The sequence below is a fragment of the Pogona vitticeps genome, chromosome 1 (assembly GCF_051106095.1).
Source record: "Pogona vitticeps strain Pit_001003342236 chromosome 1, PviZW2.1, whole genome shotgun sequence".
Lineage (NCBI taxonomy): Eukaryota > Metazoa > Chordata > Lepidosauria > Squamata > Agamidae > Pogona > Pogona vitticeps.
Genome location: NC_135783.1, coordinates 355,009,645 through 355,033,403, shown reverse-complemented (window position 1 = coordinate 355,033,403; position 23,759 = coordinate 355,009,645). Strand labels below are relative to the sequence as shown.

The 23,759-nt window shown below is 46.2% G+C and overlaps 1 protein-coding gene across 2 annotated transcripts in view; it reads right to left on the bottom strand.

The window, feature by feature from the left end:
- MDGA2 (MAM domain containing glycosylphosphatidylinositol anchor 2) overlaps window positions 1–23,759 on the bottom strand; it is a 504,154-nt gene that overhangs the window by 229,038 nt on the left and 251,357 nt on the right. For both annotated transcript variants that reach the window (XM_072986938.2, XM_072986939.2), the window contains exon 5: window positions 4,550–4,682. In XM_072986938.2, coding sequence (XP_072843039.2) covers window positions 4,550–4,682 — 133 coding nt within the window. The remainder of the gene's footprint in view (window positions 1–4,549; window positions 4,683–23,759) is intronic.

Below are 23,759 nucleotides of genomic sequence, written 5' to 3'. Positions count from 1 at the left end.
ACTAGCCACTGATACGCACAGAGGGAAATGGAAAAATCTGTTGCTGCACAACATATACCATTGGAACAATGTGGTGCCCTGCATGACGATGATAATCCGTGCTATGAAATTGCTGTTTAGTGAAATCGTCGTCATGCGAAAACCCTTTCCCCATTGGAATGCATTGAAACTTGGTTTAATGCGTTCCAATGGGGAAAATACCTCGTCGTCCAGTGAAGATTGCCCATAGGGAAGCCATTTTGCAAGCGCCAATCAGCTGTAAAAATGGCTGCCCTGTGAAGAATGGGTCCAGAAAACACAGGGCAGCCAGTTTGCAGAGTTAGAAAAATTGTCGTCTTGAGAACAAACGGTTCGCGAAGCACAGACCTAATCGACGTCAAGCGAAAATCCCACATTGGAAGGACTGTTTTGAGAATCGCTATAGCAATCGCAAAAAGTCATTGTAATGAGGATTCGTCATTTAGCGGGTTCGTCATTTAGCGAGGTACCACTGTATGACTCCAGGAAGGCTTGAAATCATAAAACAAGAGACAGAACATTTAAGCATATTAATATTAGGTGTTAGAGACCTAAACTGGAATGAAGACATTTGCGACAGATAATTGCAAAGTATTCTACCCTAAGACAACAAAATAGGATATCGCAGAAAGGCTTTGTGGATACCATGGATTGCCAGAAAGACAAAACAGTGGGTGCAGGATCATATCAAGCCTGAACTCTCATCAGAAGCTTAAATGGTACAAGTGAGATGACTGTATTACGGGCACACCGCAGGATGACAAGAGTCGCTGGAAAAGATGAAACGGTGGAGAAGCGGAAGGCGCTCCTTCACGGCTGGCTTTCACACAGATGTTGGCATGTATCTGTGTCAGGGAGGCTCAAGGTGTGGGTCGCCTCCCTCAGCAGGAGGTTAGACTAGATGCCCCTTGTGCCTGTTTCCAGCTCTACAATCCCACGACTCCCCGAATACACAGAGGTTCAAAGCCCAGCTTCTAAGAGTTAAGCTTTCAAGAGCCCTTGACCAGGATGGACCGATCTGTCCCTTTCAGAGTCTTGCGTTTTAGAAGAAACGAACCCCAAAACAAAACAACAGAAATCTCTCAAGCGTTGTCCACGCCAAAGATAAAAGGGTGTGTAAATTTTAGAAAACACTTACAGTGGTGCCTCGCATAACGTTTTTAATTGGTTCCAAAAAAAAAAACCTTATGCGAAAAAAACTTTATGCGAAACACCATTTCCCATAGAGATGCATTGGAAACCGGTTAATCCGTTCCAATAGGCACGGATTGCCGTCCTTAAGCGAAAAAACCCATAGGAAACATTGTTAAACGATACAATGTATCCTCCATTGGAATGTATTGTAGCTGACTCAATAGGTTTCAATGGCTTTGCAAAGTCAATTTTTGCAAAATTAAGTGTGTCATAAAAGGGTCAAAAAATGGTTTTAAATGCTTGGATTAGCTTCTGCACCCTCTAAAACGGATGCAAAAGTTAATTTGGCTTTGATCTGACTTTTCGTTAATTAATGGTGAATTTTTCCCCCCCAACTTTTGACAGCTGTCAAAATCTGACAGCTCCATTATTTCCTATGGGGGAAGAAAAAATTCACAAAAAATTAATGAAGACTCAGCAACTGTTCTAAATTCTTGGGTTCGTTAGAGGACCCCCTAAGTTGTGTGCAAACCTGATTTGGCTTTGATCTGAACTTTCGTTAATTTTTTGTAAATTGTTTTCTCCCCCATAGGAAAGCATGGAGCTGTCAGATTTTGACAGGTCCATTGGTTCCTATGGGCCAAAAAACAAAAATTCACAAAAAATTAACGAAACGTCAGATCAAAGCCAAATCAGGTTTGCACATGACTTAAGGGGTCCTCTAACGAATCCAAGCATTTAGAACCGTTTTGGACCCTTCTAAGACACTTTTTAAATTGAAAACAAAAAAAAACGTTAAGCGAAGCAGGGGACCTAAAACCAAAAACGTTAAGCGAAGCATGGTCCCAAAAACGCTATGCGAAAATCGCCCATAGGGAAAAACGTTATACGAAGCACAATCTGCCTCTGAAAAAATAAACGTTAAGCGAAAAAAATGTTAAACGAAGCAAACGTTAAGCGAGGCACCACTGTATTTGGAAAAAAAAACACACACACACAAAAAAAACACAAAACAGAACTAGGAACAAAGCCTGCGGCCATCACCAAGGTCAATCACTGCCTGCAGCCCCTCTGCCCCAACCCCCAGGATGCTGCTTGGGCTCATTTGTGCCACAGGCAGAAACCCCGGGTTCAAATTCTGGCTGAACTGGGGACCAAACACGAAGCCAAACTCCGAGGCCGGTTCTTTGTTGTTGCTGCTGGCCGTCAAATCGCTTCCGAATTGCGGTGTTGATCGCTCTGTTTTGCAGACGGCACGCTGGTAAGTCTCCCCTTCTCCTCCCTTTCCTCCCACACTCACGGTGGAAGAAAAAAAATAATAATAATCCAGGTGGGGCCATTTTGTGGAGTGCGACCCAATACGCCAAATTAGAATAAGCGTGAAATCTCACCCCAGATACAAAGAGCAGCCTCGTTAAGGCTTCCTCTCGCCATTACCTTCATTAGCAGCTTTCAGTTCCGTTACAGCATTTGCTTTATTAACAAATATCCCTCCGCCCTTGAGCTTGTGCTGTACCAAGGCTTTCCCCATCACCGACGGAGTGGCACTCCGCGAAAGATGGACAGGAAAGGACGGAGCGGCTCCTTCCAACTCAGAACAAGGCGGCCAGGCGAGGGGTGCAAGTGCAGAGCGCCTGCCAGAGCCGGTTGCCAATTTGCCCAAGCCAGCCTTTCTCAAATCATGGCATTTGTGCAAACTAGGCTTCATTAATCGAGTGGAAAGCGGGATGAATCAACCAGACACTGCGCTTTCTGCGTCCGGCCAAGGGCCCCACACGGTCTCCCTCTAAAAAAAAAAACCCTGGGAATGTCACAGGATCACATAGAATAGTCGAGTCGAAAGGGGCCTCTAAGGCGATCCAGTCCAACCCGGGCTCTAGGCGGGGACATCCAAGTGTGCATCTGTCTCTTAGATCTCAGCAGACTCTCTTTTAGAGAGTTTGAATCTCGCCGTGGGAGGAACAAAATCCTGATTTTGTTTCCCTTCAAGTGGTATTTTGCTGTTTCAAAGCTGTCGGTCCTTACATTTTTTTTTTCATTTCTAGAGGGTTGGTGAACAGGGGAAGTGAGGATGAGGAGAAATACGGAGATCCCAAACTTAATCACTAGCAGCATGCAAAAAAAGAAAAGAAAAAAGAAAAAGGAAAGGAAATTAATGATGGCCAAGTGTGGCTGGCAGGGAATGGGACGGGGCACAGGAAGGGAGCGACATGTAGATGGACAGCCATCAAATTCCTTCCATGAAAATCTCGGGGTCCCACTCAGACTGCTTCTCCGCCTCTCCCCACTTCACGCACCACAGACTGTGAACCTCAGGGAGGGGTTGGGCAATTCCGATGCCTGATGATGTCCTCAAAAGTGTCGTTGGCAAGACCAGGATGATGGCCGCGGGGGTGGCAAGCTCGTTTCCAAACTCTGATTTCTAACCATTTTGAGGAGGTTTGTTTGCTTGTATCTATTCCGCACCATCTACTGTCAAGCCACTACTCGTATCGAGCCGTGAAAATAAACATAAATCACACAGCAATGACTTCGACCGAACCCACAAAATATAATCATATATAAAAAAATTAAAAGTAGGGCAGCACTCCTAGAGGGCGGCGACGGAGAAAAATACTAACTGCAAAAAAAAAAAAAATCTAATCATCATAAAGGTAAAAGGTAAAAGGTTCCCCTTGACATTTAGTCCAGTCGCGTCCGACTCTAGGCGGCGGTGCTCATCTCCGTCTCCAAGCCACAGAGCCAGCGTTTGTCCGTAGACCATTTCCGTGGTCATGTGGCCAGAACCACCATGTCCCTAATCATCATAAACAGGACCAAAATCAAAGGCAATGATAAAGGGAGGAGATCCTGAAACGCCTCTCTGAAAATCAATGTTTTATATGTTTTCTGAATACTAGGAGGGAAGTGGGCCTGGTGCACCTCTATAAGTAAAATACCCCACAAAGAGGTGGCTGTAAGGATGGAGTGATTTGCTAAAGAAAAGAAACCCAAGACAAAACCTATACCTCATCTGAGCAAAATTTCACTGACATTTTACACAAGCATAGAGAGAACAGCACTGGCTTAGGCTTGCCCCCCTTCCCGTGATGCTCTAGTCGGTGGAAGCCAACTCAACCGGGCTTCCCAATGAGCTTCTTAGCAGACAAAGCTGCTGCTGCTGCGGCGGCCATCATGTTGCCACCGTCGGCGACGATTCAGACCACAGAAGTCACCGAGGGCAGCTTAACCAGCGAAGAGGACCGACGTCAGCAAACGGCATATGTCAAGGGTTGCCGAAATAAAGTCGTTGAGATCTCCCCACAGGCTGCAATGGAAGGCAGCCTCATTCACAAGGGGAGGGTCAAGTCGAGATATTTTTTAAAAAAACGGCAGACATCGGGAAACACAGAATTACCTGTTTTGTTGGAGAGCCGGAAGGACACCATTTTGTCCGAGATGTTGCAGACGTTCCTGACGGAAGCGATGCAGCTGTAGTTGGCGTAGTCCTGAGGCCGGAGGTTCTTCAGCTTCAGGATCTTGGTTTCACCCTGTGGTGGGCAGAAGAACGGGGTACTTAGAAGGGGGAAAGATAAGGATTCCAGTTGAAGAAGGGTATCCAAGACAAGGAAGTGGATTGCCATGATTAAGAAAGCCCCTCAGCCTTACAACATCCAGTCCCAAGAGCCGTCCGCTGTGTGTCCGTGTGTTTTACGTGTCCTCATATCACTTCCCAGTGATAAGGGACCCTAATAGGGGTGTCAATAATACTGTATTTCTCTTTAGGATTTTCTTAATTTAATCATAAATTGTGATATTCTCATCAAACTTTTCTGAGGCTTCTTCTGTTCTCCATGGCTTCACCAATCATCTGCCTTCCCTCCCCCCTTAGTCTTTTTCCTTATCCTCCACAAATCTTTTGCAAGAGGCAAAAGAGGGACGGATGTGTGTGCCTTAAGATACTGGGCCTCAGGGCCCCCATTACGAGGGGGTCCCCGTAGGTGCCACCCCCTCAGTGGGGTGTCACTCCTGCAGAGCAGTGTTATGACAGTGCACGGCCTTAGTGCATAGCGTTATAAATTCTGCGGGCAGGAAGCACCATGTGCGAAGAGTGGAAACAGTGTGGTCAGGGAAAGGCCATCATCATCATCCTCTTAGAACTGTGGAGCTGGAAGGGACCCCAAAGGATCATCCAGTCCAGCCCCTGATGAGGAGGCCCCGTGGGGGAATCGTATGCTCCCAACCTCTGGCCCCTGCAGCCAGATATGCCTCGGCCACACCGTTATCCAGTGGTTACAGAGGGAAACCACAGAGGTTGGTTCCCCTCTGATGACTGGAGGGTGGAGCAGAAATCCTTGTGGCTGTGTGTGGCTGTAGCAAAGCCCCCCATGAGAAGGTCAGTCATCCTCAGGGGGTGAGTCTGGGGCTGCTGCTCCAGAAAAGAAGGTCGGCAGAGGACATGGTGGGCGGAAGGGCCCTCATGGGGTCGTGGCCGGGTTCGGGGTGGATCGATCTCGTAGGCCCAGGCATACCTCGAACATCTGGGAAATCCCATGGAAATGAAGCCCATGCATGAAAAAGTCCGGTTTCTGTTCTTGAGGCAGAGGCAGAAGACCGGCCGGTCTGACCAGAGGGCATCCCGCTGCCTGCCAATCAAAGGGACCGATCACACCCTCCCGTCTGCCTCCCATAAAAACTTGGCCAGAACCAGCTCCAGCCTGTTGACCAAATTTAATCTCAGCCTCAAATTAGGAAAAAGTCCCCCCCCTCCGGCTCCCAGAGGCCCTTTCCAGTTTCCTAGCTGCAGTCTTTTCAAGTTGCCAGACCTCTTTTTATAACCAAAGTACTACAAGTGGTTCATTTCTCTCTGTAACACAGTGAGGGTGGTTAGATTACAACTCCCATCAACCACACCCAATGTAGCTAATGGTGACGAATGCTGGGAACAGCAGTCCGGGAATTCCTGGAAGATCACCCAGGCTTTGATGTATTTGATGGCTGCTCGCTGGATAGCTCGGTGAGTTAGATAACTGGCTGTGGAGGATGATACCCAGCTGTGCCACCTGGGGAAGAGCCAGCCTGTGTGTCCTTGGTCAAACTGCACAGCCTCGGGGGTGCCGTCAAAAGAAGCAGCTGGCCGCATAGCTCAGTGGTTTAGATCTCTGGCTGGGGAGCCAGAGGTCGGGAGACTGATCTCCAATTCTGCATCTCCAGACAGAAGAGCCAGCCTGGGTAGCCTTGGGCAAGCTGCACAGTCCCAGGGCGCCCTCTAGAGGAAGGGAAGGGAAATACACCTCGGAGTACTCTCTACCCAGAAGTCAGAACTGACTTGACAACACACAATTATTAAACTATTACGGCTGGTTCTTGAAACAGTTTTCTGTCCCATATCTACACCTGCAGAACTTTCGCTGCAGAAGCTGCCAAGGCCATCGGATGATGTGCCAGTGGCCCAAGGGGGAACTCCAACCTGGGTCTCTTATTAGATCGGACGCACAGCTTCCGTGGTGGCCTCAATAATCCCCTTCATTTTACATCACACACCCCCTTCCCACTTTATCTCATTCCTTTGAAAATGCCAAACTTGCTCCATCTTCCATGATGAAGGTCCTCAAAGTGGCTTACAACTTTTTTTTAAAAAAAAAGCAATGTAAACACCAAGTACAATCAGACTGATCAAATATAATTAACAGAGAATGAAAAGAAAATGGAATCACAGCAAGGAAATGCACAAGGACAGGAGTGTAATTAAAACAAGGCAAGTGGCTGGTGAAACGGGGATGACCTCAGAACCCCTCTTAAAAGCCAAGAGGAAGAGATACAGCTGGACCTGGCGCCACGGCCTGCCTCGTCTCCCAGCTAGCCAAGCGCCAGAAGGGCAAGAGAAGAAACGGAGCAGGGCCTGCTTGTAGAAATGCACGGGGCACTGGATAAAACAGAATCTTGCTCTAAATAAACTGGAGAACTATAAATGGCTTTTGAATAAATGCCAACTGAAGCATTGCCCCTAGAGTGTTGAAACAGAGTGGCAATAACACACGGCAAGTGCTCTGAATCAGAAGGGTTTTAGGCAGAGGGACACCACCAGTATTTTCCACTATCTTGTCTGTACTAGATCTACAAACAGATTGGTACTCTTAGGCTACTTTCCATCTTTCTCTGGGGTTATCTCCCTTTTTTGCTCTTCTTTTATGCTCACAGAGGCATACCTGCACATGTGAAAGACCACACTAGGGACTTGGGTACCAAGTTTAGTAATCCACCTCCACCCTGCATAGAAAAATGGATTTCCTAGACTATAAAGAAGATGTTGTTTTGCCGTTGTACTAGACTCAGGCTATGGATGCAAGACTTCCCTGGTTTCTCCCTCACGTGCAAAGAGAAGGAGCTGCAAAAATTACTCTCATTGTCTTTGTGAGATATTTTGCTGCACTCTCAGCAAAAGAATGAGAATAAGAACATCCCCCCCCCCCCAGGAAGCAAAATCACTAAGAAGACTGGCACATAAATAGTACAAATACTGCTTTAATGGATAGAACAGAACACAAAATGAGGATCTTCTCTGTGACATGGCCTTTTAAGAACTAGAAGCATGGGAAGGTGTACTTGTGTCTCTTTTACCCACCAGTCATTACCTTCTCCTCGGTGGGGGGGGGGGCGCGCGCGCGCACACACACACACACACACACACACACACACACGGACACACACACGGACACACACACACGGACACTTCATTTCTCAAAGAGGAAGGGCACTAGAGTTCCACAGAGATGGTCTGCGTAGGTTATTGGAAACATAGCCAAAGAAAAAAAGTGTCCTTCACCCTACCCACCCACCCCGGAATGGAGGAATCTTGTGAACCTTGACAATTCTTCACCAATGTTGTTTGTTCTTCTCTAGTCATTCAGTTATGTCCGACTCTTCGTGACCCCATGGACCAGAGAGCACGCCAGGCCCTCTTGTCTTCCACTGCCTCCCGGAGTTGTGTCAAATCCATGCTGGTCGCTTCGATGACACTGTCCAGCCATTTCGTCCTCTCTCGTCCCCTTCTCCTCTTGCCTTCACACTTTCCCAACATCAGGGTATTTTCCAGGGAGTCTTCTCTTCTCACGAGGTGGCCAAAGGTTTGGAGCCTCAGCTTCAGGATCTGTCCTTCCAGGGAGCACTCAGGGTTGATTTCCTTCAGAATCCCCCCATGCGTCTTATCAAATCAAGACCACAAAACCAATGAGCCTGAAGAACTTATCAAGAGTTCTTGATAACCCTGACTGGTCCTTCACGACCGATGGCCACAAACTCGACGTTGGGTTGTTTCACTCTGGAATCCTGAGAGCTGTAGACCTCGCATCAGGAGAGTGATGAAAAAACAGTGAGACAAAGATGGGGAGCTGCGGGTGGGAGCACGCATCCCTTGGCCTGTCCAAACTCGGTCCCTTCGGAGCCCCAAGGCCAGCTGACAACCTGATCTTGGGAGCCGGTCCTTGGAACAACAGAGTCAGAAAGATGGACCAAGAAGGTGCCCTCCTGCTGGGGTGCAGTCAACCTGGCACTTTAGCACCCCTTGTTTTCAGGCTGATGTTACGCCAAGGAGCACGTGCAGAAATGAGTCCTCCTTGAAACAGCAAACGCTCCTCACAGGGTGGAGAAGCAGGTCTGGCAGAAGGCCTTGGTAAGATGCACAGAAATGGTTCCGGGGACTTAACACCCACGTCCGTTCAGCCTTGCTTTCTGCTCCTGCACTCAAAAGCTGACAGGGGATCCAAATGATTTGTTTGAAATGTGGTGCTGGATACCCTGGGCTGCCTTCGAGTCCAAGAAATGGGTCCGAGATAAAATCCAGCCTGAACAATCTCTGGAGGCAAAAAATTTTTGGATGAAACTGAGGCTCTGCTGCTTTGGGTACACCACGAGAAAGCAGGATTCTCTGGAAAGGACCATCATGCGGGGAGAATATTAGGAGAATATTAGGCTATCAGGAGAAACGTCTCAACTCTTAGAGCAGTATGACAATGAAATCAACGAATTTGAGAGGCGGTGAGCGCTCCAACCCTGGGGGCCTTCAAGAGAAAACGGGACCACCCTCTGTCCAATCTGCTTTGATCTGGGTTCCTGCTTTGAGCAGGGGGGTTGGACTGGATGACCTTCGAGGCCCCCTTCCAACTCAGTTCTTTCACGATTCTATGACTTCTCCAGGGGCACCAGCCTTGCAAAGATATATCTGTGCAAAATACCAGGACTTCAAGGGTACTTTTTTTTGTTTTCAGAACTATTTAGATGCTCCAAAAAGGGTTCCTCTGGGGGGGGGGTGTGAGCAGGAAGAGAGAGTCGTTTTTCTCCATGTGAAGGAGAGTTTGAAAAGGAGACAAAGGGCTAGTTAGGGAGCCTCTCCATGTCATCAGAAACCCTAACGTTCAGGATCTCTTAGTGACACGGAGTTATCCTGCAAGCAGCAGAACCTCTTTTGTTCCCCGGTGTCCACTCCCTGCAGGGAGACACGGATTGGGGGTGGGTGGGTAAGGTATAGAATTTTCTCCCTAATCAGACTTTTTCCGCACTGACCCTTTTTTTTTTGAATGTGCAAATTAGGCTGTGCTCTCAGCAGGAGGTGAAGATTCATTCAAATCCCTCCTCGAGGCATTTTATAGAATCAAGATAGTCTAAATTGAGGAAGATATGAAGAGATTATCCCTACTGGGTGATTTTTTTTTCCTTCAGAGACCTCTACCTCCTGACCACCATGGCGCAATTCTGGAATACTCTTCCCAGGCCTATTTCACAAATGCTGTTCCCTGACATTTTTCAACAGCAGCTAAAAATGCTCTGATATAGTCTTTAATCAGGAATAATGTGGCTTTTCTGTCTTCCACCTATTGCTTTTATGAGTAGAATTGTTTTGGCCTAGCCTGATATGATTTTCATTACTGACAATTTTCTTTACCCTGAATGTTGATGCATTTTATACTTCCAGGTATTATTTGATGTATTGTTAAGAACTCAATAATGGCATGGCGTACACTGTGGCTTATGTAGCTGAGCTACAGCTGCTGTCCTGTGGATATAGATTAGGAACCCGCCAATACCCCTATGCAGTTACACAAATGGTGGGGTTATCCAGGACATATACTTCAGATGCCTCTCCCATATCCAGGTCACTGCAGAGCTGATGAGAAATCAGAAGAAGAAATCTCCTGACAGCAAATGGCTCTGCTGGATTATGTGCAAACACATCTGGATTGAACAGAGAGGCATCAATCTGTACTTGCGTTCTCCTGGGCAAGAATGAAAAACCTCCTCACTGGTGAAACGGCGAGATATTTTATGGAATTCCCACGTGGCTAAGTGCAAAACTTGAGTAAACAAGACAGGGTATCTGCCTCCTTCTTTTAACGATCAGCCATTTCCTGTGTTCCTTATTTGTATGCTTAGCTTCACAAAGCAAAAAAGCACTAGTGTTGCACAGAATTTGCACATTCTGCCAAGAGCGGAATGAGGCTTCTTAATCTAGCTTCTACACGGGGAGCAGGAACATTTTTTTGTGGGGCTCAGTCATTTGACTTAATGTATCAAGACAGCCTGTCTCTTTGTGAATGAGTCATTTATTAATTAGCGGTGCTAACAGTGACGTGACGGTCACCTTGGCTCGTACCCCAAGACTCCAAGCTCATCATTTCTCCCAGTTGCAACAAGAGGCCGCAAACTGACTGAGGGTGAGGAGGCAGTGGGGTGCAGAGTCCCAATTTTGCAGAAAAAAGATCACAGTGGTGACAAGAAAGACACAGGAGTGGCATGTCCCCGTCTACTGTGTGATGATGGAACACCAATTCTGGAATTTCCACAGAGAAGAAAGTTGTCTTTTAAGAGTGATGATTGAGCGAGGGAATGGGCCAAAGTTACACTCTCCCAACCAGTTGGCAGACAAAGGACACCCCACCCCCGTGCCTGAGAAATATACATGTTATCAAACTAAGATCATGGCCACTGGTCCCATCACCTCCTGCCAAATAGGGTTAGGGTTAGGGTTAGGGTTAGGGTTAGGGTTAGGGTTAGGGTTAGGGTTAGGGTATGGAGGAAGTGACAGATTTTACTTTCTTGGGCTCCATGATCACTGCAGATGGAGACAGCAGCCCCGAAATTAAAAGAAGCCTTCTTCTTGGGAGGAAAGCGATGACAAATCTTGACAGCATCTTGAAAAGCAGAGACATCACCTTGCCAACAAAAGTCCGAATAGTCAAAGCTATGGTTTTCCCTGTAGTGATGTACGGAAGTGAGAGCTGGACCTTAAAGAAAGCAGACCGCCGAAGAACTGATGCTTTTGAAAGGTGGTGCTGGAGAAGACTCTTGAGAGTTCCCTGGACTGCAAAGAGAACAAACCTATCAATTCTAAAGGAAATCAACCCCGAGTGCTCATTGGAAGGACAGATCCTGAAGCTGAGGCTCCAGTACTTTGGCCATCTCATGAGAAGAGAAGACTCCCTGGAAAAGACCCTGATGTTGGGAAACTGTGAAGGCAAGAGGAGAAGAGGAACGACAGAGGATGAGATGGTTGGACAGTGTCATCGAAGCAACCAACATGAATTTAACACAACTCCTGGAGGCAGAGGAAGACAGGAAGGCCTGGCGTGCTCTGGTCCATGGGGTCACGAAGAGTCGGACACGACTAAACGACTGAACAACAACATCCCACCCATCAAGACAGGGTCTACTGTGGGCAGCTTGCAACAAAGTAGGATTAAAACAATTCTTTTCCTCCTTGAATCCGTTTGTTTTTTTTCAGTTTTGAGTCATACACACACACACACACAATTGGGATGCTTCTTTATTAATTTACAGATTTATAAAATGTTTTTAAAATTGTTTTAATCTTGGTTTTTAAACATTTCATTTATACATATATGACATTTGTATGGTATTTTTAATACTGTTGTTTCCTCGTTTTCGTTCTAGTTGTTTGTTCTATGGAGAGAAAGCTGGCCTACAAATACTATAAATTCTCTCTCTCACACACAATTTTTTCCCCTAAACTTTTAATTCCACAGCATTAACACAGAACCTTTTGACAAGGGAAAACAACAAGTTCCCAAAGAGACACTTACTCTGCTTTGATGAAACACACACACACACACACACACACTCCACCTCTGCTCCCTCCATTTGTATATGCATTTAAACACACATGATGAAGGCTTATTTCCAACCTGTTAAAGAAGGACCAAGGAAATCAGCAAGAAGTAGCTGACCACCATTTGTTTGATGTTTGGTTGTAGGGGGATGGGTGGGCAGCAAGGGGGGACTGAGTGCCAAGGGAGGCCTCCCCACACATATGTGCCCCATAGGCTCACCACCACTCTAGGCTCTCTCTCCTGGGGTCCAGTGAAAGGCTCTCCTGGTGGTCTAGGGAGGCCCAAAGTCACTCAGATGAACAAAACATCCAGATTTAGTAGGACATCCAGACCTGCCCAAAACCTTTTTGGCAAAAGACCCGCCACCCCTTTTGGATAAAGAAGGCATCAAAGCAGGCAGGAAAGCAAGCAGGACAGTCCCAAGAGAGCCAAGCCTTACCATTGGAAACAAAGCCCCCCCCCCTTGCAGGTGCCCCAAAAGGCCCCCACAAATCATGGCAAGCAAGGGCATCCATGGCAGGGCCTGATGGAGAGCGGGTGACCCTCAAGTTGTGGCGAGGGTGTTTTCAGAGGCACCAAGGAAGCAAGTCAGGGTTTCCCTTCTGTTGTTGTTCTTGGTGTCCATGTTTTTCTGGATCAGTAAATCAAAACTGACCTCCACTGACCCCAAGAGTGGCGATTTCCCATGAGCCTCGGGTGTTCATATCCATATATTCATAATCTGATTTGCATGAACCTATCAGAGGACAGGAGGGGCGGAGTCAGCAGCGGCCTCAGGCTTGGCGGGGGGAGGAGGACTGAGAGAGAGGCCCGCGTCACGTGGCCACCCCCTCCCCCCCTCTGCTCTTGGGGGGGGAGAAAGGAGGGAACGATCTTGAAACCTTTGCTGTGGCCCCTGAGAGAGACTGGCTGAGGGTTTTTGAGAGTTCCTGAGGGAAAAGAATAAGGGTCGTCCTGTCGTGTCTGCATGGCCTCCTCTTGGGAGGGGGGGAGCTGCCCAGTCCCAGGGCGCCCCCCCGGAGGAAGGGATTGGGGGGGAACCACTAAGGGACCCCCCCTCGACTCCTGAGAAAGGTCTCCCTTCCCCCCCCTGCCTCAGCCAGGATGATCACAAGGAAGGCCAGTCCGATTCAAAGGGGGTCTCGCTAGAATCAGGGCCTGAGGAGACCCGTCCTTTTGAGTGTCCTTTGTGGGGGGGGGGAGGAAGGGAGAAACCTCTTCCCAAGGGAGAGGAAGGGAAGGCCGGCTGGCCGGGGGGGGGCATTATATGGCGAGAAGGGGTTCTCACCTTTGCACGTGGAACAGGGAGGGCTGGTGGAAACACAGCCTCCCCCCCCCAAAAAAATCCATGGGCCTCCCCCAGGGGCCGGCCAGGAGGGTCTCTGAGCCCCCCCCCCACTCCTGAGAAGGGTCTGTCTCTCCCCCCCCCCCAGCCAGGAGGCACTTCTTGAGGGCAGGGGACAATAAAGAAAAAGGATAGGCAGGGATTTCAGAGGGCCACCCTAGGCATGCTGAGGGAGAAAGGGAGCCCCCCCTCAGAGGAGGACTGGGGGGGGGAAGGCTCATGTTGTTCTTGTTTGGAAGAGTTTTGAGCAGCCCCTTCTGAAGACCCCTGGGGGCTGCCTCCTCCGCCACCACCGTCTACCTGCCGCTCCCTTTCAAAGAAGAGATGCTTTCCCTTTTTTTCCTTTTGGAAGGGGGGGGTTTAAAACAAACGTGGGAACGCCTGGCCCTGCAAGCAGGTTTCAGGGATGCTGGTCAAAGGAGGGCTCAGGCTCTCAGGGTTTGGCCGCAAGGAGTTAGAAGAAGCCATCAAGTTAGCTGCAGCCAGTTGATATTTCTCTCTCTCTCTCTCTCTCTCTCTCTCTCTCTCTGTGTGTTTGTCTCTCTGTATGTGTGTGTGTGTGTGTGTGAGAGAGAGAGAGAGAGAGAGAAGAGGGGGATCAAAAGTAAAACAAATCCTTACAAGGTTCCTTTTAAAGGGCAAACTACTAACAGTTTCTGGTTATCCCTCAAAGTTAAGTTTTAGAGGTATTTTAGGAATGGATAGGCATTTTCCAGGTTTTTTTATGCCATCCTTTCATCAGGTCTCAATGAGGTGAGGGAATTACAGCTTTGCCTCAGAGTCATATTGTCAAAGGGCAACAACACAAGCATTGGACCTTAGAGGGGGGGGGACCAGGGAGCCCTGCCCTGCCTTCTCCCCACTGGCTGTAAAAAGGATCTTTCCCCAAATGGCCAGGAGGTGAAAGCTGGAATGGAGCCAGAAGAAGCAACAGCACAGGAATATTGTTCCTGGAGACATTCTGGGTCCCCTTGAATTAGAACCATAGAATGAAAGAAGAACGGAGTTGGAAAGGCTCAAGCCAGGAATCCAGATCAAAGCAGATTGAAACAATGTGATCCAGTTTGCTCTTGAAGGTCTCCAGTGTTGGGGTGCTCACCACCACCTCCCACAATCATGGGTTCCATTGTTGTACTGCTCTAACTGTTAGGAAGTTTTTTCTGATTTTCAACCACATCAGACCTTCTCTCAGACTCCAAAGTCTATCTTCCTGTTCCACCAAATGGGTGCATTGAGTTGGGCTGCCCCATAAAGAAGGCTGACTGCCGAAGAATTGATGCTTTTGAATTGTGGTGCTGGAGAAGGCTCTTGAGAGTCCCCTGGACTGCAAAGAGAACAAACCTATCCACTTTCTGAAGGAAATCAACCCTGAGTGCTCACTGGAAGGACAGATCCTGAAGCTGAGGCTCCAGTACTTTGGCCATCTCATGAGAAGAAAAGACTCCCCGGAAAAGACCCTGATGTTGGGAAACTGTGAAGGCAAGAGGAGAAGGGGACGACTGAGGACGAGATGGATTGACAGTCTCATTGAAGCAACCAACATGGATTCAACCCAACTCTGGGAGGCAGTGGAAGACAGGAAGGCCTGGTGTGCTCTGGTCTATGGGGTCACGACTGAATGACAAAACAACAACAAGGCATAGCCCGCATTTCAGAGGAACATAACACACACAAGACTAGATTTACTCTTCAAAGACATGAGTGTCTAAAAATGTGAGCTCAGTCAGTGGAGAAAATACAAACCAACATTTCAGGAAAAATATTGCAACTGTTAGGGTAGTACGACAATGGAACCACTGGCCAATGGATTCACTGGTGGTGAACACTCCAATACGGGAGGCATTGAAGAGAAAATCCTACAGCTATCAGTCCCATCTGCTTTGATTGGGATTCCTGCCTTGAGCAGGGGGTTGGATTCGATGGCCTTAGAGGCCTCTTCCAACTGCATGGTTCTGTGTACAATTTAGGTGCACACTTGGGGAAGGCCTGCACGTTTCCATGCAAGAAGGAAAAAATAGAAGAACTTTGTGGCCAGGGAGAAACCACCACCAAGAGAAGGATAGAGTGGAGGTTAAAAGAGAGGCGCTAGACTTGAGATCATGAGACTTCCACATAGGAGGCTAGCTTTGTGAAAGTAGTGTTCCCATCAGATGCATTGAGATTCTGTCATCCCTGTGTCCTCTTGCAGGAAATCATAGCACAGATGGGACCCATAGCCACTTCACTCCCCCAACTGTGGGGTGGTATCTCCCTTCCCCTGCAGCAGCTAGGCTTGGGGTCCACTGGGAAAAGTTCTGGGGAAAAGATGTCTAAAAACAATAACAGAGGCAGGGAAGGAAGAAAGAGAGGGAGAATGTGGGGTGTTCACATTTCTTTTTGTAGAGCATGTGAAACATCAGCTTTATTCTTACACTCACTAATGGTGTGTGTGGAGGACTGAGCTACAGGGAAGCAGGGGGACAATACAATGCATTCACGCCACTTTTAGACTAAAACTGGGGGGAAAATGGGGGCAAATATAGTCTGGAAAGTGGTGTGGGTGTGCACATATGTATGTTAACGTTTCTCTGAGATTCAAAGTTGAGATGCATCAGACAGTTAAGAATAAAGGACTGAAGAGATCAAATAACAAATATTGAAGTATTGATTTGTCCAACACTCAAAGTTAAACAAAGTAATGAAAGAATCATGCACTGCGTAATGTTTCAAACTTGAATGAACAGTCTGTTCCAGTCAATTAGTTCCAAATTGCATATAAGCAGAATGGTACAAGAAAAGCAGAGACTAGAAAAGTTACTTTTTCAGGATTTGCTTGAGAATTGACCGGCTTCCTTTCGGAATTGGACAGAGATGTGGACTGAGAGGTGCCGACATTGACAAATCATATGGGAAGCGTCCTGAGATTAGGACGGTCAAATCTGCATTAGCTTCCATGGAACTGCATGGTGTACAAATCAATGTGAACTGGCCTGGAATTTTCCTCCCCATCCTCTATTTGGGACTTCCATTTTGGGGGGAACTGAATGCCTGCACATCAGTTCAGGCGGTGTGATTGCTTGGAGGAGGTTGGAGCTCTTATCTCGGAAGTCATCTCACCCAGTTACAGCAGGAGTGAGAGAGGGAGGGCAGTGGGGAAACGGGCCGCCATTCGAATCCTCTCCTCCCCAACCTGGAGCCTCAGCCGGCTTGTTTTTCTTTTCCACTCCTGGGTCTTGCTGACCGAGTGCCAGGGTAGCTAAGTGACAAAAGTGAGGAAAATCTATCAGCCTTGTTTTCTGCCATGTCAAACAAGCTCTACTCTAATTGTGCCCACTGCAAATCTGGATGGCAAGAGCAAAAGTAACTAAACAAAAGGCTGAAGTACCAAATTCCTCCTCTCTCTTTGCTGATTCCTGTGTGGTTGGTTGGCTAAAGTGAATTAACTGGGAAACCCCATTTGCCAGTGAGGCTTCGCACAAATTCATTCACATTCTTAGTCCTCATCTATGATCTGTGTGAGCATTTATACAGCACCTAGCCATGCTGGAAGTGCTTACAATGGTGGTTTATAAAGACACAAAAGGGTGTTTTGTAATGTAAATCACCAGCAGAATTCAAGCATCTCTAAGATGTTGTGACTCAGATTTGCAACAACAGTATCGAAACGTGATTTTGACACAAAACATGATTTTGAGATTTTTAGAATTTTGAGGTAAAAGACCATTTTGAAATGCACACTTACAGATGAAAGATGTTCAAAACCACCTCCATATAAACTGTTTTTAAATGACCGATTTTATGTATCCTTTAAAAAAAATTAAGTGCTGTATTCATTCTGGAAATGGCACATCATCGAATGGACTAGGAATACCCTGGAAAAAAGATCCACTTCCTGATGGCTGAGCTTCACGTATTACTTATGCCAAGAGAATTTCACTCGAGCGGTTATCCTGTACAGCCGGGCCAGGTAGCAAAAAAGCTTGCGACCCCCAAGAGAAATTCAGAGTCGATCTCGCAATCTGAATTCAGTCCACGCGGCGAAAATTTCTACCATTTGTCAAATAGTTTTTTTTTCTCCAGCCCAACTGGCGTAATTAGACTTAATTTGTCTAATGACTTAATTAGCATAAACACAGCAAATGTAATCTTATAATTGGGCTCTGCAATTACAATATGTGATGATGATGAAAACGGTTACCGGGGGGGGGGGGGTTCCAAGAGAGATGTAGATCACAGACTGAGTGGTGGACACTCCCATCGCGGCCAGCCTCTGGTCACCTCTCAGCCTAAAGGGAAACGAGATGATTGGCATTGCCACCTTGGACCAAGGCACAGATCGGGGCCACCCTTTATCCCCAGTTCCGCTCACATTGATAAAACAATTACAGTTAAGATCTGCGCTACAGCTGCTGCCAGGTTTTAGAAACGGATGTGAATGATGGCGTTGGAAACAGGAGTCCAGCATTCTACTGCCTCATGCAACCTAAACGGTGCAACATTTTGTGCAGAGCCAGAGGGTTGGGTGTTCGATTCCCCAGTGGTGCATCTCCAGAGAGAAGAGCCAGCCTGGGTGACCTTGGGCCAAAGCGGCACCGTCCCAGGGCGGCCCCTAGAAGAAGGGAAGGGCAAAGCACTTTTGGATATTCTCTACCTTGAAAACACTGGAAAGGGCCACCATAAGTCAGAATTGACTTAGTGGTCTTAATGATGATGATGACGATCATTTTCTGTGCCACCAAGTTGATTCTGATTGGTGACAATCTTTTGCAGGAGATTTCAGGTACAGCATTCCAAGAAGTGATTTTATCATTCCTTGGGTCACGTTGCCAAGAAGTGCTTGGACTCCGATGGAGCAATAACGTTCCAAATAAATCATTATTGCGGGAGAAGTGCAAGAAGGTGTTATTGTCGCTGTTGCTGTTGTTATTGTTCAAAAACGCAAGAAACAGCCTTTGGTATTTATATAACAGAGAAAAGTTTTAACCAAAAGCCTATGTCTCCGTTGAACAGTGGCTCTTCCTACTACTGCCATTTTTTGCAGCTCACATGGTGTTACTTCAGAGAGCTGCAGCTGATTATAAAACACATTTTAGAAAATCCTGTGGCCTTGTTCCCAATGTCCCGAGGACTGTGGGGACCACAGGAATGTGTTTAATCCATAAGTGAGTTATTTCCATTGCCAGATCTCTGTATTTTGTTAATTTTCCCAATTCTTTATTTTCAACTCTGGCATCCCCTGGAGTTGCCGTGTCAATGATCCAGACACTTCTTCATCCTATTACTCTTATGTCTGGTGTGTTATGCTCAAGGTCTCTGTCTGTTTGAATCTGAAAGTCCCACGAGATCTCAACTTGGTCATTTTCTGACACTTTTTCTACCTGACGTTCCCATGGATTCTTGGATGCTGTCAGATTACATTTTTTTGACACAACAACCAGTGTATCGATTTTGCAGTCCCTCGGGTCTAGCTTTGTGGTCTGTCTGCTCAATCCTTGAACATTCGCAGATGAGGTGTGACACAGTTTCATCTTTTTCTTGGCAGAGTTGACATTTGCTGTTTCTACTAATTCCCTGAATTTTAGCTTTCATGAAATAAGTTTGGTGTGCTTCTCCTTGTGCAGCAAAAATTAAGCTTTTGGGTTCCTTTTTTATGGCCCCCAGTTTTAGCCATGCAATCCACGTTCTTCTATTTTTTTTTATTATTATTATTATTATTATTATTATTATTATTATTATTATTATTATTATTATTATTATTATTATTATTATTATTATTATTATTATTATTATTATTATCATTATTATTATCATCATCATCATCATCATCATCATCATCATCATCATCATCATCATCATCATCTGATTAAAAAGAGCAGAGAGAGAATAAAAAGGGAGATGGACTTGCAGTATATTTCAAAAATACAAATTCCTGCACAGCAATACAGGAGGAGGAGAGTGGCTGTCCCATCGAGAGCATCCGGGTCAGTCTAGCTGGGGCAAACACAAAAGCAACTCGTTAGCTGGAGTCTACTACTGACCGCCCAATCAAAGAGAGGAAGCAGACGAAACTTCTGAAAAACAAATGGCAGTGTTTTCAAAAAGACACGACATAGTAGTGATGGGAGATTTCGATTATCCAGAAATATGTTGGGAGGCAAATTCTGCCAAGTCTGGCCCTTCCGAGAAATTCCTGGCTCGTGTGGCTGATCATTTTATCCTATAAAAAGTGGAGAAAGAAACCAGAGGCTTTGAGTCCTTGACTTGATTCTAACCAGCATACACAACTTGGTGGGGGAAGTGGCAGTAAGGGGAACTCTAGGCAAGAGTGACCACGTTCTTCTATCTAGAGTGCAGCCACACACGTCTGCTGGATTTTTTGAAAAGCCAATTTTAATAATCTCAGAACAAGGATAAGGAAGGTCCCATTGCAGGAGATCCTAACAAAAAAAGGAGTCCAAGAAGGGTGGGAGCTTCTTTAAAAAATTCTAAAGGCACAACTCCAAACAATTGCAGCAAGAAAAAAAGGGGGGAGGCGGCAAAAAAAGTCCAGTGTAGCTTCACAAAAAGCTCAGGGAGGACCCCAAAACTTAAAAAGATATGTACAAGAAGTGGAAAGAAGGCCAGGCACCTAGAAAACAAGGCAGTAATAAGTAGAAGCCAACACGGATTTGTTAAGAACAAATCCTGCCAAACTAATTGGATCTCATTTTTTGATCAGGTCACCTCCTTGATAGACAGAGGGAATACTGTAGACATAGTGCAGTGGTGCCTCGCTTGACGAGGATAATTCCTTCCATTCAAATCTCTGTTAAGCGAAATCCTCATCAAGCGAAATTTAAAAACCCACTGAAATGCATTGAAAACCGTTCAATGTGTTCGAACGGGCAAAATACCTGCTTGTTTTGCAAAGATCCTTCATAGGGCGGCCATTTTCCAGTGCCTGTAAAGTGAGGAATCCATCCTAAAGCACAGCGGGGAGCCATTTTAGAGCCGTCAATCAGCTGTTTTAAAATAGTCGTCTAGCGAAAAATCAGTTACCGAAGCAGGAATCGCTAAGCGATTTTCCCCATAGGAACATCGTTTGCGATCGCAAAGACATTGTTTTTTGCACAATGACCGGTGCATTAACTCTGCTGCTCAATCATGTCTAAATTTGTAATCTGTGCAATCTTTGGACATTCGCAGATGAGATGTGACACAGTTTCCTCTTTTGTTTTTGGCAGAGTCAACATTTGCTGTTAGCACTATTCCTTGGATCTTAGCTTTCATCATGTTGGTTTGGAGTGCTTATTCCTGTGCAGCAAAAATCAAAACTTCAGTTTCTTTCTTAAGGGTCCCCAGTTTTAGCCATGCCCATGTTGAATTATGATCATGCTTTACATCAATATTTCTCAGGTGTTGTCCATGTAGTGGTTTATTTTTCCAGCTTTTTAATTTATTTTCAAATTGTTGTTTCTTATATTGAGCCTTTGTTTCTGTTGTTTTCAAAATATTCTCCCTTTTCACTGCCTTAAGTATTTTTCTCTCTGCTTGTACTGATATAATCATTTAGGCTTCTTCTTTCCTCCTCTACTACCTGCTGTACAGTATTTGCAGTAATCCACGACATCCAATTTTTCATGGTAAATATAATCTGTCCACATCACTTTTTGAATTTAGAGAATGATGCATGTTAATTAGTTTCCAGGTTTTTCAATCTACCTCTTGTCCCATGCAAGTCCTACATTATTGTGCGTTTAGACTCCTTGTGGCAGCCCAGAGCTTCTGGAAAACATTTTATCCCAACCTGGCTTAAAAAGTGGAAATGCTATCAGGGGATGAAACTTTTTACATGAGACACATGCGCTCTACAACTGAGTTCAAACTGCCCCACATTAAAATATATCTCTAATTTGTCAACTTTTAATTACAGTATGTCCTTATTTTTAATAAACATCTCTCCAATCTCATACTCTGCCGGAGAGAAAGATACAAGCTAATTCAAGCTGACCTCTGATAAATATAGAAAGGTTAGCGATAAGCCTTCAGTTATCAACACGGTAACTTGATTTGTTCATTAAATTCAAAGCAGGAGATGAGTTTCTTTTCAGTAACCTGAAAAACCAAACACTTTCCAAAATAGAATCTAATTTAATGTGACACATCATATAACCCAGTAAGAACTTATCTAATAAAGGAGATAATAATAAACATTTCCGTATCACGGCATTATTAGCCAAAGAATCCCTGCTGACAAGAAGCCCTTCACTTTTAATTAAAGACCCAGAAAGCTCTGGTCAACCTGTTGGCATCCATTCCTCCAATTAAAAAACGGAAAAGCCATCTGCCCAGCTACCCCTAACGGCACTTAAATCTCAGCCCCCCCATCCCGCAACTTCACCTGGTGAGATGTCACCTCTGGCCAACTCACCTGGCCATCAGGCAGACCAGGAGAGACTCTACCAGACCTTCAGCCTCATCTCTCTTGGCTGACGAAACACTGAGCTTTTGGGCTAGATGGTCTCCCAGACTCTGGAACTCCTTCCCACTGGAGGCCACCCTGGCCCCACCCTGGCCCCACCTGCCTGCCTCTGTACCCTTTTCCCTCACGGGCCAACCCTGTGTCTCCAGATGCTCTCACTGGCCATGGGACCCTGCAGGCATCACAGGAACTGGACAACACACAACATACAGCAGCTCCAAATCAGATCACGCTGGTCTGAAGTCCTTCATCCTCTCGGCCAAGGCTCCCGCTCTCCTCAGGCTCTGCCCCATGCCACAAGCCTTAAAGGCTGGGTCTCAATATCCTCTCATAGAGACTTGGTTTTCTCTAGACTCCATCCTATTTCTACTCATTGTGTGTTGAGAGCAGTTTTTCCAACAGCTCACAAAAAAAATATGGTCTCCCAGACTCTGGAACTCCCTCCCACTGGAGGCCAGCCTGGCCTTATCTTGGCTGTCCTTCCCCAAGCAGGCAAAGACCTTTCTCTTCAGGCAAGCTTTCCTTTAATGGATGGCACCTGGGTGAGGTTTTTAAGGAAAGCAGAAAGTGAAGCAAAAGCAACGTATACTGCTTATATATATACACACCTCTCCATAATTTCATCTTCCGATTCTTTCAGATAATTTCTGAAAGGGTGCCTCTGAAATCGGAATGCTTTGTTTTAATGAAACAGAGAGGATCATAAAAACTTCAGACCCTTTTGTGTTTCCTTCTTTCGTTTGCTTCTTCCTTCACCTCTTTTCTGTCAAATTATCTGTGAAAGCAGCCGATCAGAACATCCAAAAGGGAAAGCAACATTTTAATTTATTGTAGGACGTACAGTATATTGGCTAGAACAAAAGGAAAAGGCTCAGCCCTTCCTCGCAGGTGGATTCTGTGTCCTGTATTGTGCCATCTTGATTGTACATCTGTGCATGGTGGATCCTTTCCCTGGGTTTTTTTTGGGGGGGGGAGGGATTCCCTCCCTCCCTCCCTCATTTCTCTTTCCAAAAGGACACCCTGCCTCCTTGGGATTCTTTTTTGGATTCTCTCACCTCCACTTTCCTCTCCCACCCTGCCTTTCCTGGGTTATTTTTTGCTGCCAGCTGACATGTGCTGATGATGGATTCAAGGAAGAGAAGAGAAACTGTCAATGGCAGTAGCCGTGGTGGGGAGATAAATCTCCCCATATTCAGGTAGCTTTGGTTTGGTAGCGGGGGGCTTTGATAGTATTAATGCCTTCATTTGTAACCTGGCTTTTCTTGGTTTGTGGGAAAGAAGACAACACATGAGTCATGTAATTTTAGACAAGGTTTTAGGCGTGTGGGTGTTTTCCCTCTTGGTTTGATCTTAACAGTTGTGTTGTTTGGCTCACGCATTGGAGCCTGCTTGCCTTGCTTTTCCAAAGTAGTTTGTAAGAATTTTTTTGAGAATCTGGATGACAGCCGCGCCAACCACAAATGGGGGCAGAAAAATGACACAAAACAGCCCAAACTATGATCCCTTTCGTGTTTAACGAAAGGGCCAGTCACTAAAAGATCCAAAGACGAATGAGACAATCTCTACTAAAAGAACCCACAACGAATCAAATCCAGATGTTCCTTCTCCGTTGTCATCCTCATCCACAAGGCTTCTTCCCTACAGGAGAGAGTCGGACAAGGAGCGCTCATTTTTTGACAAGGTTTCTGCAATTTGCGCAGACCGGTGCTTCACAAAGCAA